The 15,510-nt window shown below is 37.8% G+C and overlaps 1 protein-coding gene across 2 annotated transcripts in view; it reads right to left on the bottom strand.

Annotated features, from left to right (window-relative positions):
* The window catches only part of il15ra (interleukin 15 receptor subunit alpha), a 60,663-nt gene that overhangs the window by 12,796 nt on the left and 32,357 nt on the right, over window positions 1-15,510 (bottom strand). For both annotated transcript variants that reach the window (XM_051930980.1, XM_051930983.1), the window contains exons 4-5: window positions 7,340-7,594; window positions 4,330-4,572 (exon numbers count right to left, since the gene is read on the bottom strand). In XM_051930980.1, the coding sequence (XP_051786940.1) occupies window positions 4,330-4,572; window positions 7,340-7,594 (498 nt within the window). The remainder of the gene's footprint in view (window positions 1-4,329; window positions 4,573-7,339; window positions 7,595-15,510) is intronic.

Below are 15,510 nucleotides of genomic sequence, written 5' to 3'. Positions count from 1 at the left end.
TCAAGGTGTTGGCCATTATTAGTGATACACTCTTGAGACGATTTCTGAACACTCGCATGACTCGTTCGGCCATTTAAAGCGGAATAGCGGCAATTTTGTGGCAAATATCGTCCTTGAGGTCTTCAAGGTTAGTGTACTGTATGTATACCTTCAACTTGAGATAGCCCCACAAAAAGAAATCGCAAGAAGCGAGATCAGTCAAACGTGAAGGCCACCCAACATTGCCATGCAGGGAGATCGGCTTCCCAGGAAACATCTGCCACAAAACTTGCATGGATCTCTGCGCTGTATGAGCTGTTGATCCATTCTGTTGAAACCAGGCATCCATGACAACCATTTCTTCCAGTTGTGGCTGCAAAAAGTTCTCTAGCATTTCAATGTATCGTTCTGAATTGACGGTGACCATTGCTCCCCCCTCCTCAAAAAAGAAAGGACCTACAATGCCAAATTCTACAATAGCGCACCGTGATGATGCGGGTTCCACTCCATGCTCCCATCTTGCTTCTGGGAGCTCTGAACCCGACACAGTCGGTAATGTCACAGATGAGCTGGACAGTGAGGCAAAACAGTGAAGCAAGGGGATGGTGCAAAAAGTGCTTTTATTTAAAATCAATAAACCAAAACAAAGTATCCAAATTATAGTGCAGTGCATCAAAGTTAATAAATAAATAATCCATAAAAAATGGTGAATTGTGGAGGTTAAAAACACACTAGAAAAATCATTTAAAAACAACGAGGTTTGAAAATAATGGCTGGAAGCCATCCTTTTAAAAACAAAGCCCGGTGCCTTCTTTCTACTGGTGACTCCCCTGCTTCTCCCATCCAGGCTATACACCAGGGGAGTCACCCTACCTGCAGATGACTTTCTCTCTGCTGCCTTTTCTGGTCTGTTCACCTCGCCGATCCGTGGCTCCAGTGGGCTTCACCAGACCGTGACATGGGCTCCCCAGCGACCAGGATGCTCACGCTGGGGGGTTAATTTCCCAAGTCCTGACTCCCGCTGCCTTCTCTGCCTTATGTGGCGAGCCATCCTCCTTCCGGTCACTCCCGCTCCTCACTAATGCTCAGCGGGAGCGACCACCACCGACTGCTCCCAGGGTGCCGGCCAAACACCCAGGCTCACTGCTCAGCTGCATTTGTTCTCTACAACGAGCACCTTCGCTCGTTCACGCACCGGCTTTCTCCTTCCTGCCTTCTCTCCTTCTTAACCTCCATCCATCTTTTCTTTCTCTCTCCTCTAGCTGCCTCGCGCTTCTATTATTTATCAAGGGGACGTGGATCAGGTGTGGCAATTAGCAGCTCCCGGCATCAATTACGGATGCGGACGACTCCTCAAGTGCAGTTAAGCAATGACCGCCAGCATCACAAATTCACCCAGGAACCGCTCCCGCCACACTTCCACGCCCCCTCTCTAAGCCACGAGTGCGCCGACTATTTATTTAAAAAGTGGCCTTTTTGACTTGAGCTGTGGACCTGCTACTCCACACGCACCACACTGTAACATGCTCACTGTGCTAGGGTCTCTGATGTTCACAAGGGTTGGTCTTAGCCCAATAGTGTAAGTTTTGCTTATTTCCACAACCATTTAAATGCTCATTGCTGCACATGATAATAGCATCTTGATGAACGGTTTGCAGAATGTTCGTGCACAACTCTCCACAGTTCTCCCAGTCTCTCTCAGTGAGTTCCTGCGCTACCATCATTTTATATGGATGGAAATTAAGTTCCGCATTCAAAAATCCTCCTCAAAGACGTGTTGGAAATGCCTAAGGCAGAAGCATGTTTGTGTGCTGAACATCTAGGACTCTGCAAAATTGAAGTCCGAGGACAGCCTAGAGATTTTCTGTTCAATGTTTAATTTTTAAATTTAGCCATCCACTGAAGAATTGTTTACCGATTTGGGATGTCACCATTAGGCACATTACGTAGTTATGATGGATTCATTGTTTTTGAAGAACACTTCGACAGCAAAAGCACGGTGCGCACCAGACCAAGGCATGTTGCCAACTGAAAACTACAAGGTATCGCCCATCAAAGAACCCCCACCACAACCCACTCGGCTGCCTCTACCTCGCGCAATGACCTTGAGAAATGTGGTACTTCATTTTGGCTCACCCTGTATTTCATGTTTGCACCTAACCAAAGTCAATTATAGTATGTTTCACATGCTAGCAATAAAGTGATTCTGAAAATCCTGTCTTTGTCCTTAGTTTTTTTTTTTTGACTCTGTAATTTATGTGGAAGGTATATCATTTCTCATGTAGTGCACTGCACAAAACAGGTTTTATTCTAAAATGCACTGTGTGTGACACATAATGTGTTCCGTCATGCTACTGTATTATGATGTGTGCCTGTTAGTTATATGAGTACCTTTGCTCTGTTTATAATGTAACAAAGAACTCTTTACAAGCTCTGTTGCCAACCATGTTATTGAGAGATGATACTGTAAATACTATCATTCTCTTTTTAAATGTTATGATACATATGACATAAAATATCCTCTCTGTGATTCTTTTTTATACGAAAACTTATAGAACTTTATGGGACATCCATACAGATCTATCCAGTAACAGTAGCCTGATTTTTTTTTTTTTTACTTTCTGGTTGTCAGTTTACTCGTTTCAAAATAGTGCTATGTTAAGCTGAGACTGCTGTGTGCACTCACACACACACAATTCTGGAAAATACACAGTAACTTGAGTTTGTGTGCACATGATCGGATGCACTGGGTTGTCAAGCTAATATGTTCCACCTGTGCTAACATTCATCCTGGACTCCAACTATTGCATTGTTAAGGGGTGTGTGTATCATCATGTACTGTATGTGCAGAAGATTAATGCTGGAACAAGGGTTTGTAAATATGCACTTCATGTATTATTTGTGGAATCAATCATTAATACATTTCTCATTTGTTAAAAAAACACATATACTTAAAACTGCAAAAAACTGTAATGACCACCAAGATGACTAAAATGTGGCCCACACAGCCAATGAGATTAAGCCCCAAAACTGGCTGAATTTATTTCAGCAATCAAACAGGGCAGAGTCAAGTACCCCTGAAGGTCTCTTCCTGTTGATGAGAGCCACAGGGGAACACCTCCAAAATTACAAACATGGCCGGAAAATAATACTGGGCTAGCCTATATACTCTGTATTACTTTTTAAGGACCTGCACCCTTAGCAAAGCCGGTATCCACCACTCTCACCTTCTTCCTCCTCTGCACCATTATCATTCTGAGCCAGTAATGGATCATCCATACATGTCTGATTGGCCCTTTTTTAAAATGAACACACTGAATTTAAATAATTTCTGAATTGACTCTTTCTTTGATTTTTAACTCTTATAACTGTTTTTTTTTTGAGATCTCAATGTTAAATATGACCTCTTTTTAAAGTTTGGCTGCACCTATTCTCAAAGTGCTTTCCAGCAACCTTACCCTCACAACTGCTGAAGAACCAGTGACATAAAGAATACAATTAACATAGTTCATTTCATTAAGCACCTTTCCAATTAAACACCACCCCAGTATTTTAGTGATAATAATTTTAATTTAACTTGGCACAGGGGAGCTTGGGTTAACACTGCTACCTCAGGACAGAGTTTGAAACTTGGCCCACAATGTCTGTGAGAAGTTGGCATTTACTTCATAACATGGTCACTGACAGATCTCTTAGTACTCTGATTTTCCCCCCACTTCATAAAAACATGTAAGTTAGGTTAGTTAGTAGGTTAGTATGAATGATTAGGGATGTTTTATGTTTTAAAATGCCCTTTGATGGATTAGCACACTGAACAAAATTAGTTCCTGCATAGCACCTAATACTGCAGGGAGAGTCCCCGGCCTTCTCTAGATGTATGCTTGGGTTAAGCATGTTTGATGAATTGAGGGTTTCATTCTAATTTAAATATTTCTATGTTTATAGCATAGGTGAGTTACATATCATGCTGAGGGCCAAACAGAAAGCAGGTGGCGGAATTGAACTTGTAAAAATATTAATTAGTGCATTTAAAACATACATGCATTTTACAAACTTTTATTATGAACATGAGTTTCTTTTTTATTTGTGAGAATATGGAAACTTAATTTTAGTATTCTATTAATTCAAACAGCAATGTTTTTATTATAGGAGCACAGTGCTGTTTTGTAAAACATGAAGTGTGCCTTTTCAAAAAAAAAAAAAAAAAAAAGATGATTTATAACTTATCAAAAGTCTGTAATGTCTATGTCTTGTCATTTCAGTCCTTATTTACAGCATAATCATTAGTTTGAATAATCCATACAAAATTCCCTTATAATTGTTTAGCATGAAGATAATTAAAAAACTGACCTTGACTTGTATTTGTTGATTCTGATGATGACATATAGGAAGATGTAATTTTTGATAAGTGTGTTTCTTTCTCTGTTATGGACTGATCTGTATTTCTGAAAGTTGATGTCTCGATGTGAGCTTGAGTTGAATTTGACTTTTCTTTCTCCTCAGTTATAGCTTCTGCTGTTGAAGCGTCAAATGTGGTTGCTTCTTGGACAGGATCTGTTACCGTAGCTCTAAATGTTTGTGAGTACTCCTTATCTTCAGAACAAAAAAAGAATCATAGTTTATATCTGGAAATTGACCATTGAAATTTGCTCTTAGTGCAGTAGCTGTATTACCATAATTAATAGTTGTTTCTGGGACATTTTATATTTAAATGAATGACTTTAATCATTGTATTCATTATGCCACAGCTCAGTGCTCAAATTTCTTTCTCTAGCAATAATGATGAAAAACAAATAAATGGTCATCAACAAACAGCTCTCTCAAATAGTTAATTTTTGATACCAATTATTCTTTATAATAAACCTTTACTAGAGTTTTACCCACTTTTATGGTTAGGTTTTCAATTCAGTATTTATTTTAAAAGAAACACTGAAATTATTCCAGGCGGTAAATACAATCACCCTATAAAAATTAATTGCTCTAATTAAGATATAAATCAAACCTAGTCTGTTTTTATGAATGTGCTTAATTTAATTACACGATGGATCCTAAGTTGCCATCTTCAAATTTCTAGCAGTGATACACTTATTAATCTGACAGCAACCATAAGTCTTTGGTCTCTGAAAACAAGCACCTTCACAATGTTCAGAATTGCTGAAAATTTTAAAAGTACAAAGAGTAGAAAATAAAGTATTTAACAAAGTAAACAGTTATTAACACTACCAGAGAGCACAAGTTATTGAGAAAACATATTTAACTTGTTTATGAAGCTTAAAGCTATACTGTACATGTCATGAGTGTTTATTAAAGAAAAAACATGGCTGCAGCTTCACACATATCTGCAATAAACAATAGTGTAATATTGTACTGTGCACCAAAGTGACATTGTTGTTATGCTTGTAATTTTATAAATTAATACATTTTTCTTTGGGAGATGACAATTTTATGTTGGAGTTTTGAAACATGTACAATTCAGTGTCACTTTTCTTGTCCAATTGTATTTTGATTGGGGACTTGTTATTTTATTTTAACTTTGTGTTTTGAAAATACTGAGATGCCATCTTGTTTAGTGGATGACACTACTTCAGGTGTTCATTGCCACATTGCTACGAGTTGCTGTTAAAGGATGCATTTCGAGCTCCACATATCCCTCTCTGTCCAAGTTTATGGATTCAAGCTTTCACAAGTGCTTCTCTGTAAACCTTTCTGGTAAAAATAAATTTTTGGCTAGGTTTTCAAAGGCCTTGATGCTGGTTTGTGTACTTGGCTTTTCCACACAATCAGTAGATTCCTGGTTTGGACTCCTACTAGCCTCCTGTTAAAGATTACATCTCCTAGCCCTTTATTCTCTTTTGTCCTTGTGGCCTGACAATTACACCATGGCAGAACAACAATGGCTTATTGATTTATCTTACAGTCACCTAATGGCACAGCAAATTCAAACATGTTTTTCATAATGCTAGCTAAAATGATATTTTCCTTTTCCATTATTGGTTCACTTTTCACTGTAAGCACTCTAAGATATCTGTAATCTTGGTGTCTTAAAATAGAGACAATATGAACACTTACTGTCTTCTTTGATAGCCAACAATATACTTTGAGTGTTGCATGTATATTTCTTAAGGCACATTGCCACTAAAGAGCAGCCTAGTGCTTTCTCATTAAAGTATATTATTCAGTGATTATCTACACTATTATTTTTTGCAGCCTGATTTTTTTCTGCTTGGACCTTATTTTTGTCTGTTTTTTTATTTATATTGTGGCACCCGGCTGGGGTTCTTACCCGGCCGGGATACCCGGGGAGACAGGAGGAGGGCTCATGCCTCCTCCAGACCACGAGGGGGCGACTGCCCTGGTTGTATTGGGGGCCACGGGTACAGGGCTTGGAAGCTCAACCCTGTAGGGGCCCGTGGTCACCGCCAGGGGGAGTCCCCATGTCTAGAGGACCCTGGACCCCAGCACTTCCACCACACCAGGAAGTGCTGGGGGGGAAGAAGAGAGGGAACACCCGGAGTGCTTCCGGGGAGACAGCTGGCATTTCTGCCACACTGGGGCGTGTCGGTGGAAGATTACCGGTGCACACACCTGGAGCACATCCGGGTATGCATAAAAGGGGACGTCTCCCTTCATTCGAGGCTGGAGTCGGGTGGAAGCAGGACGAGGTCAGAGAGAGAGAGAGAGAGAGAGAAGGAGGCGGTCCGAAGATATAGGCAGTGTGGTTGCCCTGGACTTTGGGGAAGATTGGGGTTTGTGGAGCACTTTTGGACATTGTAAATAATAGTAATAGTGTAAATAGATGTGTGGTGGTGCAAAAGAACATGTCTGCCTGTCTGTGTCCGGGGCTCATTCCACAATATTTTGAGAGGATTTTAATTTTTCCTTTGTTTATGTTGAACTATTTACTGGAATATTTAAGATCGCACCAAAAGCAAAGTTTCACATTCATTTTAAGTATAATGTATTATCTCAAGATTGGATGCACAATCAAATGGAGATACATTTTCAGATAACCTTTGTTTAACTGCTATAACCATTTTACAAACAAGGGGCTTGACACTTTTGCCAAACATTTATCTTATTGTCAGAATTACAAAATTAGAATATGTCCTTTTACAATGAATTTTTTTAAGTTTAAATAAATAGGAAAAGTTTATATATTTTTAATGAAGCGAATGTTTCTGTACAGTACCTAAAAATTGTCCCTGTTCTATTGACTTTAACTTGAAAGACATAACCTGGGAAAAAAGTGTCATTACAAAGTTGTCGCTATATTCTAGAGCAATCAGCCTGGAATATGTATCTTTAAATACTAGTATTAGTAACATTTCACTACAACAGTTACCAGAATACCAAGACGTACTCAATGGTGTTTCAGCCTGTGGCTCCATAGGTGAAGTAAGTTTGGGAGTATTTGCTGTTGCTGTCCTTTCATTCTTTGTCCAATCTGTTGTTGTAACTGTGTCAATAGTAGGATTAGGTGTTTTGTGCTTAGTTGCCTCCAATGATGGTGTAGTAGGGAAGGTACTTGCCCTCCACATACTATGTTCAGTGAACACAGTTATTTCAGTGCTTGTTTCTCTTTCTTTCGCCTTTGATGTTGTGTTAGCCACAGACCCTATTTATCCAGTCACAAATAAAAACAAAACAATGTTTATAAAGAAAGCATAAATGCTGAATATAAAAGCAAAATTGTACAAAGTGTTAACAATGACCAATGTTATTTTCTTTACAGCTCACAAAAAAAACTACATGTGTATTATTTCTTCATTACATACAATATTTTAAAAAGTTTCTGATTATTATCTCACTTGATAAGATATACAGATTACATAAAGAAAATAATGAAAACAAATAAAAGAGGGTTACAGATTCTAATGAAAGCAGGTGCTTCTATGTAGGTGTTATCATTGAGACAGTTAAGCAATTAAAATTCATCAAGCAAAATAAAAATGCTGGGCAGAACAGGCTACTCAGAATGCTGGCAACCGTGAGTAGAATGGAGCAATCTTGAGAGCTGATTGTTAGAGCTCATTTCAGGAGCTTCAGTGATGAAGCCTTAAGGCTTGCTGATGTTTCTTTTTCAGTCTCTTAGGTGATGCTAGCATTACAGTTAAGGAAAATTATATGATCATCTAGGAGCAATCAAAACATTAACACCTTGTCTAAGATATCCATCAAAATTTCAATTTAATTTGGAAGCTGGTGATTTCATTAAAAATAACCCATTGAGAACTCTACAGAGAAGATAATTGTTGTGCTTTAGTGCATACAAATACACGTAATCCTTGCCTCAGTTTACATACATCACAACTAGTGCTGTACTTGTTCTCATGTTAATTTTCAAGAACAGTATTTCCTTTGCTGAGCTCAGACCTGTATTTCTTGTATGGTTTCAATATAAATGTGCTCCTGCCTTATGTAAATTACAAAAGTTTTTGGTGACCAATGTTTTCTTATTGGGGAATATGTACAGTAGATTCATTTTGTAGGCATGCAGTATCCACACATTTGTATTTATGAATCTGTTTATGATTGTTGCATACACATTTAGATCTGATGTCCATATTTACAGAATCAAAACAATTCTGTAGTTTTTGCAAAACAAAACACTTTTCTTATTGGCTCCTGTGTCTGGCCCCTTAAAGAGATTATATAGAGGAGATCTGATTTATAGCAGATTGTGTTCACTTCACTTCTGGCTAGAAACCTGGTGTGCAAATAAAAGCATAACCTTTGTGAACAACTAGCATAACCTTTGGGAAAAGCCTGGATTTTTTCAAGAGAAATGGTCTTCATCCTAACTAGAGGGGATATTTTGTTTTATTCCAAAATATGGCAGCAAAACTTTATTTTGTTAAAAGTTAAAATAAAAAAGTTAAAATAAAAAAGTTAAAATAAAAAACTGCATCACCAGTTCAGAAACACCTACGGAGTTTTAAATGCTGCTTGTTAAAACATTCCCTCTATTGGAAGTAAAGCTGCTTTGGTAAATGATATTATATTAAGTACAAAATCTGATTTGTGTCTTTTCACTGAAACCTGGCTTAATAAATCTGATGTTGTTCCCCTACCTGAGCCGTCACCAGATGCATACATATTACTTTAGAAATCTAGAGATCCTTGAGGAGGTGGACTTGGAATAATTCATTGAGGCAAAATGCAGTTTACATCTAAAAATGTAGGCAACAGCCTTTGGGGCACTCATTTTAAATATTAAAACAGATTCAATTGTAGTGCTAGTCTACAGACCACCAGGGCAATATTTGTTGTTCATGACTGAATTTGGCAACCTTTTATCTGATTTGGCCATAAATTATAATTGTGTAGTGTTGATGTGGGATTTTAGTACACATTGTTGTGGAAACTGATACTTTCAGCAAATATTTTACTTATTTGTTAAATTCAGAAGGATTTTGTCAAATTGTCAATGGTCCAACTCATAATCACACATTAGATTTAATTACAACTCACAGAGTTGAAATTCAAAATTAAATATTACTCTATTAAATGAAGTTATTTCTGGTCACTACTTAATCACATTTGATTTGGTTCTGCCCTTACCAATACATTCACAGATTAAAACAAAGATAGTGCAACGTCTAAATTGTAATCCTGCTTCAAAATTTATAGATATTTTAAGCAAGTCAAATGTAATTGTGCAAAACAATTTAGATCAGCTAACATTAAATTGTAATATGACTTTGAGAGAAGCTTTGGACACAGTGGTCCTCGTTAAAACAAAAGTAATCAAAGCAAATAAAAACTCACGTTGATTTAATGAGATCACTCGAGCCCTTAAACTAGAGTGTCCAAAACTGGAGCGTAGACGAAGAACAACAAAGCTGCATGTCTTTCGAATTGCAAGGACAGAGAATGATAAAAAATATAAATAAGCTCTCTTTACAGCTCGCTCAACCTGCTATCCTCTTTAATAAGACCCCTGTGTGCGTCTATGTGTCCGTGTGTGTGTCTCTTCTGGTGAAGTGCGTATGCGCGGGGCATGGTGCGATGCTTCAAAGCAGATGCATCAGAGGCCGCCTGAGGCGCCACATAAGACAGAGAGGTTGGGACCTATAAAATATCGCGTGGCCGATTCGGATTTCAGTAAATGAGGTAAGACTTAAAATATAAGGCACGAAAAATCCAATTGGGAACTGAGATGTGGAGACCAGCTTCCCCAAAGAGGTGGGATTAGTGTTTGTTGTTGTGCAAGTGTTCACTCTGAGGATGTCAAATTTGCGATTAAGAAGCTTGGCCCGGTAAAGTTTAAAGTGTCAGTCGTTGAAGGGGTTTTCCGAAATATACGAATTTTCATGATATTACAATACGATGACTTTTAAAAGTAGATTTATTTTCGCGCACATAAAATCCGTTGGTGGGGAGACGCCATACATACAATAATCAGCTGCACGCCAGCACAGATTAAAATACTTGCTGGGGAACTGCACAGTACTTGCTGGAGAGACGTTGCTGGGGAGACTCTGCTGATTGCCCACTGTTGTGACAGAAAATTAAACGCATATTACGGACATCAAAGCCAGTATTACTGTCAGAGAAAATTACAGGCATTTTATGGAATTACAAACCAGTACTACTGTGAGAGAAAATTAAAGGCACACAAGACAGTGACGCATATTACAGCCACAGCACACAAGACAATGATGCATATTACAGCCACATACAAGCCAGTATTACTGTAACAGAAAATAGACGGTCCCTTTCCATTTAATATAGACTGTTCCTACTAATGTTTATGCACTACTTTCTAGCACCCGTTATTGTAACTGGCTTAATGTCTAGTTCTAAAATAATAGATAACAATAATAATAATCCTCATGTATTTAGAACAGTAGCTAATTTAACAAATAGGAATTCAGAACTACAGTACAAAATACTAACAGACATTAGCAGTACAGACTTTAAGAACTTTTTTAATGAGAAAATTGAAAATATAAGATCCCAGATCTCTGCATCACAGTGCAAACCTAATACTAGCTTGGCAAACCCTGTCTCTCCTTGCATTCAGCAATTTAGAAACTTTAATCCTGTAACAGAACAGGAAGTTTTAGCTTTAATTTCTAAAATGAAACCTTAGATCTAGTGCCAACAAAACTAATAAAAATTACAATGGATTTTCTTGCAGCACCTATTCTTAGCAATATCAATAGCTCATTATTGCATGGAGCAGTACCTGACTCACTAAAAGTGTCAGTCATTAAACCATTACTTAAAAAGTCAGATGTAAACTCACATATACTTAACAATTATAGACCCATTTCAAATTTACCCTTCCTCTCTAAAATACTTGAAAAAGTGGTTGCCAATCAGCTTCAGTCTAACCTTATATAACACAATTTATTTGAGAAATTCCAGTCTGGCTTCCTCAATGGTCATAGTACAGAAACGGCACTAACACATTTTGTAAACGAAATTCTGAAATCTTCTGATGAAGGAAATTCCACTATGATTATATTGTTAGATTTAAGTGCAGCGTTTGATACTGTTGACCAATTTATTTTACTACACAGTCTGGAAATTGACATTGGGCTTAAAGGCAAAGTCCTTGCCTGTTTTAGTTCTTATTTATCAAATTGATTCCATTATGTACAGAAATGTGCTGTCAGTACTCCATCATTATACACAGAAGTGGGTAGTAACGAGTTACATTTACTCTGTTACATTTACTTGAGTAACTTTTAAAAAAAATTGTACTTCTAAGAGTAGTTTTACTGCACCATACTTTTTACTTTTACTTGAGTACATTTGCGAAGAAGAAACGCTACTCTTACTCCGCTACATTGGGCAACACTCGACTTGTTACTTTTTCCATTTAAACATTAGATACGCTGCATTTTTGCCAGAGAGAAGTCACCAGTGTATCTACTGCATGACTGTTACACCAATCAGACGTAGCAACAATAATTACATGACTACGTTTCACCAATCAGACGTAGCAACAATAACCACATGACTCCATTTCACCAATCAGATGTAGCCATGTAGTCACATGACCACACACAAACTTCCTGCGTCTGCAGCCTGTGAGAGACTTTTAGTCATGTGGGGCTCCTGTTCACTGCTAAACGGTCACAGCTTCACTGCAAGAACCTTGAGAGCCAAATGTGTGACGATGCCGATCCCCTACAGACTCTTTTCTTTTCTCCTTTTCTTTGATTCCCCATTCTTTTTTTTTTCTTTTTTGTGCCGACCCGTATATATACATGTTGAATATCTCAGAATCTGTGTTCCCTATTTTCTACAGAAGTCAACAATTATTCACATTAAAAAGAAAAAAGAATTGGGCTGCTTTAATGATTATGATATACAGATGCTATGACATATTAAGCAAAATATTCCTGATAGTTAGGACTGCCATCATGCTTGCTTACTGTCCAATAGGTTCGCAGAAGATGGCATATTCTTTGCACTTCATACCACCCTGGCACACCAGGATAATAAAAATTGTTATGCCACATTACACACATGGATGTACAGAGCATGTGGTGTATAGATTACAACTAAGCATTTAACAGTGTTAATCTGTGAAAACCGATCAAAAATACTGCTGGACTTGGGACTCAGCGCCAGCTTCTACAACTGGACTTTGGATTTTTATTACTGGCAGATCCTTAAATGTACAGATTGACAGCATCCTTTCTACCACACTGATTCTCAACACAACTCCTGCTATACACCTTGTACACCTATGACTGTGTGGCCAAAAACAACTCCAACTCCATCAATGCATTTGCTGATGATAATGCCTTTGGAAGTTTGATCACTAACAAAGATGGCTTACAGACTGACTTCTGACACATTCAACACTCCCATCTACACTGAAGGGGATGCTGTGCAGAGGGGTTAGCATCTTTACTGCAGTGACCACTACTCACAACCTGAAATGGAATCAACACATCTCAGCTATAGGAGTTCAAAGCAAGAAGTTTTTTAAAACAGCATGAATTTGTGCAAAGACTTCCATATTACATAAATAATGTAAAAAATTAAAAACGTTTCAATGAACACATCCAATCTCCAAATATCGAATGCTTCATTTTGCTAGGAGAAATGAATGCTTAACTGGTGCAATGACTGAAATGAAAGAAAATTGCACCATTTTCAAATAAACTGCATTTTCAAACAATGTGCTTCCTTTTATTCTTCACATCTATGAAAATAAATGAGAGTACAACCTAAATACAACAGATATTACCGACAGAGAATTAATTAATGAAAATAGCTGCAATAGAAAGTAATATTTATACCCTTAAATAAGTGAAGTTCACAACGTATTATTTACTTGCTTTTACAGGATTATGAAACCAAAATCCTACAGCTGATCTAAGCAATCACTCATGAAAGCACATTTTAGTCTTGTATATTATATTTCGTCCAGGGTTTGTTCCCTAGCTTAAATAAATTTTTCATTTTTTGTTATTTTTGAATTGTTATTTTGCATGTTTTTTGTTTTTATATTTTTTTTTATTAATATTGTGAAATTTAAATTACGGTATATTTATTTTTTATGTACCGAGTATCCAAATTTTCTTTTGTTCCTTGGGTTCTGTGGGTGGAACCCCAAGTAATGGGATCACCCAGACATCACTACTGCTGCTGCAACTGTCCTTTGCCTTTATATTCCACTGGAAGAGATGACCCTAGTAGAGGTTCACTGAAGTTGTAGAATGCAGTTGATTATGAATATTGTTTGGATTTTTTCTGATTTATGAATTTTTTTGCCTCTATTTTGGGGAGTCTGTTAAGTGGATTACAATATCAACTTGTTAAGCTTTGGATTGCCTTTTCAGGCAAACCCTTTTTTCCTTATTTTGCCTTTCCATTGCCTTAATTTATTATTTATGCTTACATGTTTACCTTTACTTTTATTCTGTGTATATTTGGAACTGTTAATAGTAACTGTGCTTCTCATAGTTAAATGATAACTTAGTTTATTATCAACTCTTATATACTTTTATCTAAGGCAGGGGTCCTCAATCACAGTCCTGGAGGGCCGCGGTAGCTGCAGGTTTTTGCTCCAATCCAAATTGCTTAATAAGAAGCACTTATTGCTCAAGTAACACTTCTGTTTCACTTTAGTTGTCTCGCTCGTTAAGATTTTGAACCCTTATTGCTTATTTTAGTCTTAAACAGCCATATTCTTGTCTTTTAATTGCTCCTAATTAGCAATAACATGCAAATGACAAAAGAGACCAGCATTTCTCCATTTAGCTTGTTACCATTTACACCTGTGTGCAATCATGCACTATTGGGTTAAATTAAATACTTGGAAGGAAATTGAAGAGGAAAAAGTGAAGGACTGAGAATTACTCGTCCATTTTAGCCTTCAAATCATTTGGATGATATCCTTAGAAAGGGAAAGAAAATCCAGGATATAAGAATTACCTGACATAGCAGAGTTAAGGCACTAACAAGCCATTAAATTAAATTATTGGCAAGAATTGCTTTCTAATTAAGCAACCAGGTTAGAACAAAAACCTGCAGCCACTGTGGCCCTCCAGGACTGTGATTGAGGACCCCTGATCTAAGGCATCTATAAACTTGCTCCAAATGATAATTCATTGTACTGTAGAGTGACAATAAAGGTATCTTGCATCTTAACCATTAGTAATAGGAACTATGAAAGAGGTACTGAGTGATTTGGCAATTGTAGAGGGAGAAGTACTGCTTAGATTAAATAAGCTGAAATCAAACAAATCACCGGGACCAAATAATATTTATTCTCAAGTTCTTAAGGAAGTTAGTGAGTACATATTGTGAGATATGGCCGGCCGTTCATCCCGGCCAATATCCCCAGGCTGCCAGGCGGAGCCCTTCCTGCAGCATGGAGGTGCCCCGAATGCCAGCAGGGAATTATGGACATTGGAGTTTTCCTTTACAACCCTGCTGGATACCACGGCGGCCGCTAGAAGGCACTGCAGGGAGGAGCAGTGACTATTTTCCCTACACCCCGGAAGTACGTCCCAATGACATGGACAAAAGGAATGAAAAAGAAGACTTTTGATCTGACCCGGAAGTGCTAAGAACTCACATGGACTGGGGGTTCAGAATCACTTCCGGGTTACAGACTATAAAGGACTCTGGGAAATCCCCGACGGACGAGCTGAGTTGGGAGGCAGGGTAGCTAAGCGTCTGGAAGAGTGGAGGATTATTGTACTGGTTATTGTTATTGATTGTTTATTGAAGTATAGTGGAGGTGCTTTGTGCACTGTGTTATTATAATAAACCATTATTTGGACTTTTACCTGGTGTCTGGCGTGGTGTCCGTGGGTTCAAGGGAGCGAGAGCAACCTTATCTGTCACAATATATAAACCCTGGAGACTTATTTTTAGGAAGTCACTGCGCACTATGGAATTTATGAAGGACTAGAAAATTGCAAATATTATTCCATTACATAAAATGGGTGATCGAGCAGTTCCAAGCAACTATATGCTAGTAAATTTAATGTGTTTGCATAAGTATTCAAGCCCTGCACATTAATACTTTGTCAAGAGCATTTTGCTGCAATAACA

Source organism: Erpetoichthys calabaricus, chromosome 1 (genome assembly GCF_900747795.2).
Source record: "Erpetoichthys calabaricus chromosome 1, fErpCal1.3, whole genome shotgun sequence".
Lineage (NCBI taxonomy): Eukaryota > Metazoa > Chordata > Cladistia > Polypteriformes > Polypteridae > Erpetoichthys > Erpetoichthys calabaricus.
Note: the sequence above shows the minus strand (reverse complement) of the source record. Positions and strands in the feature narration are given on the sequence as shown.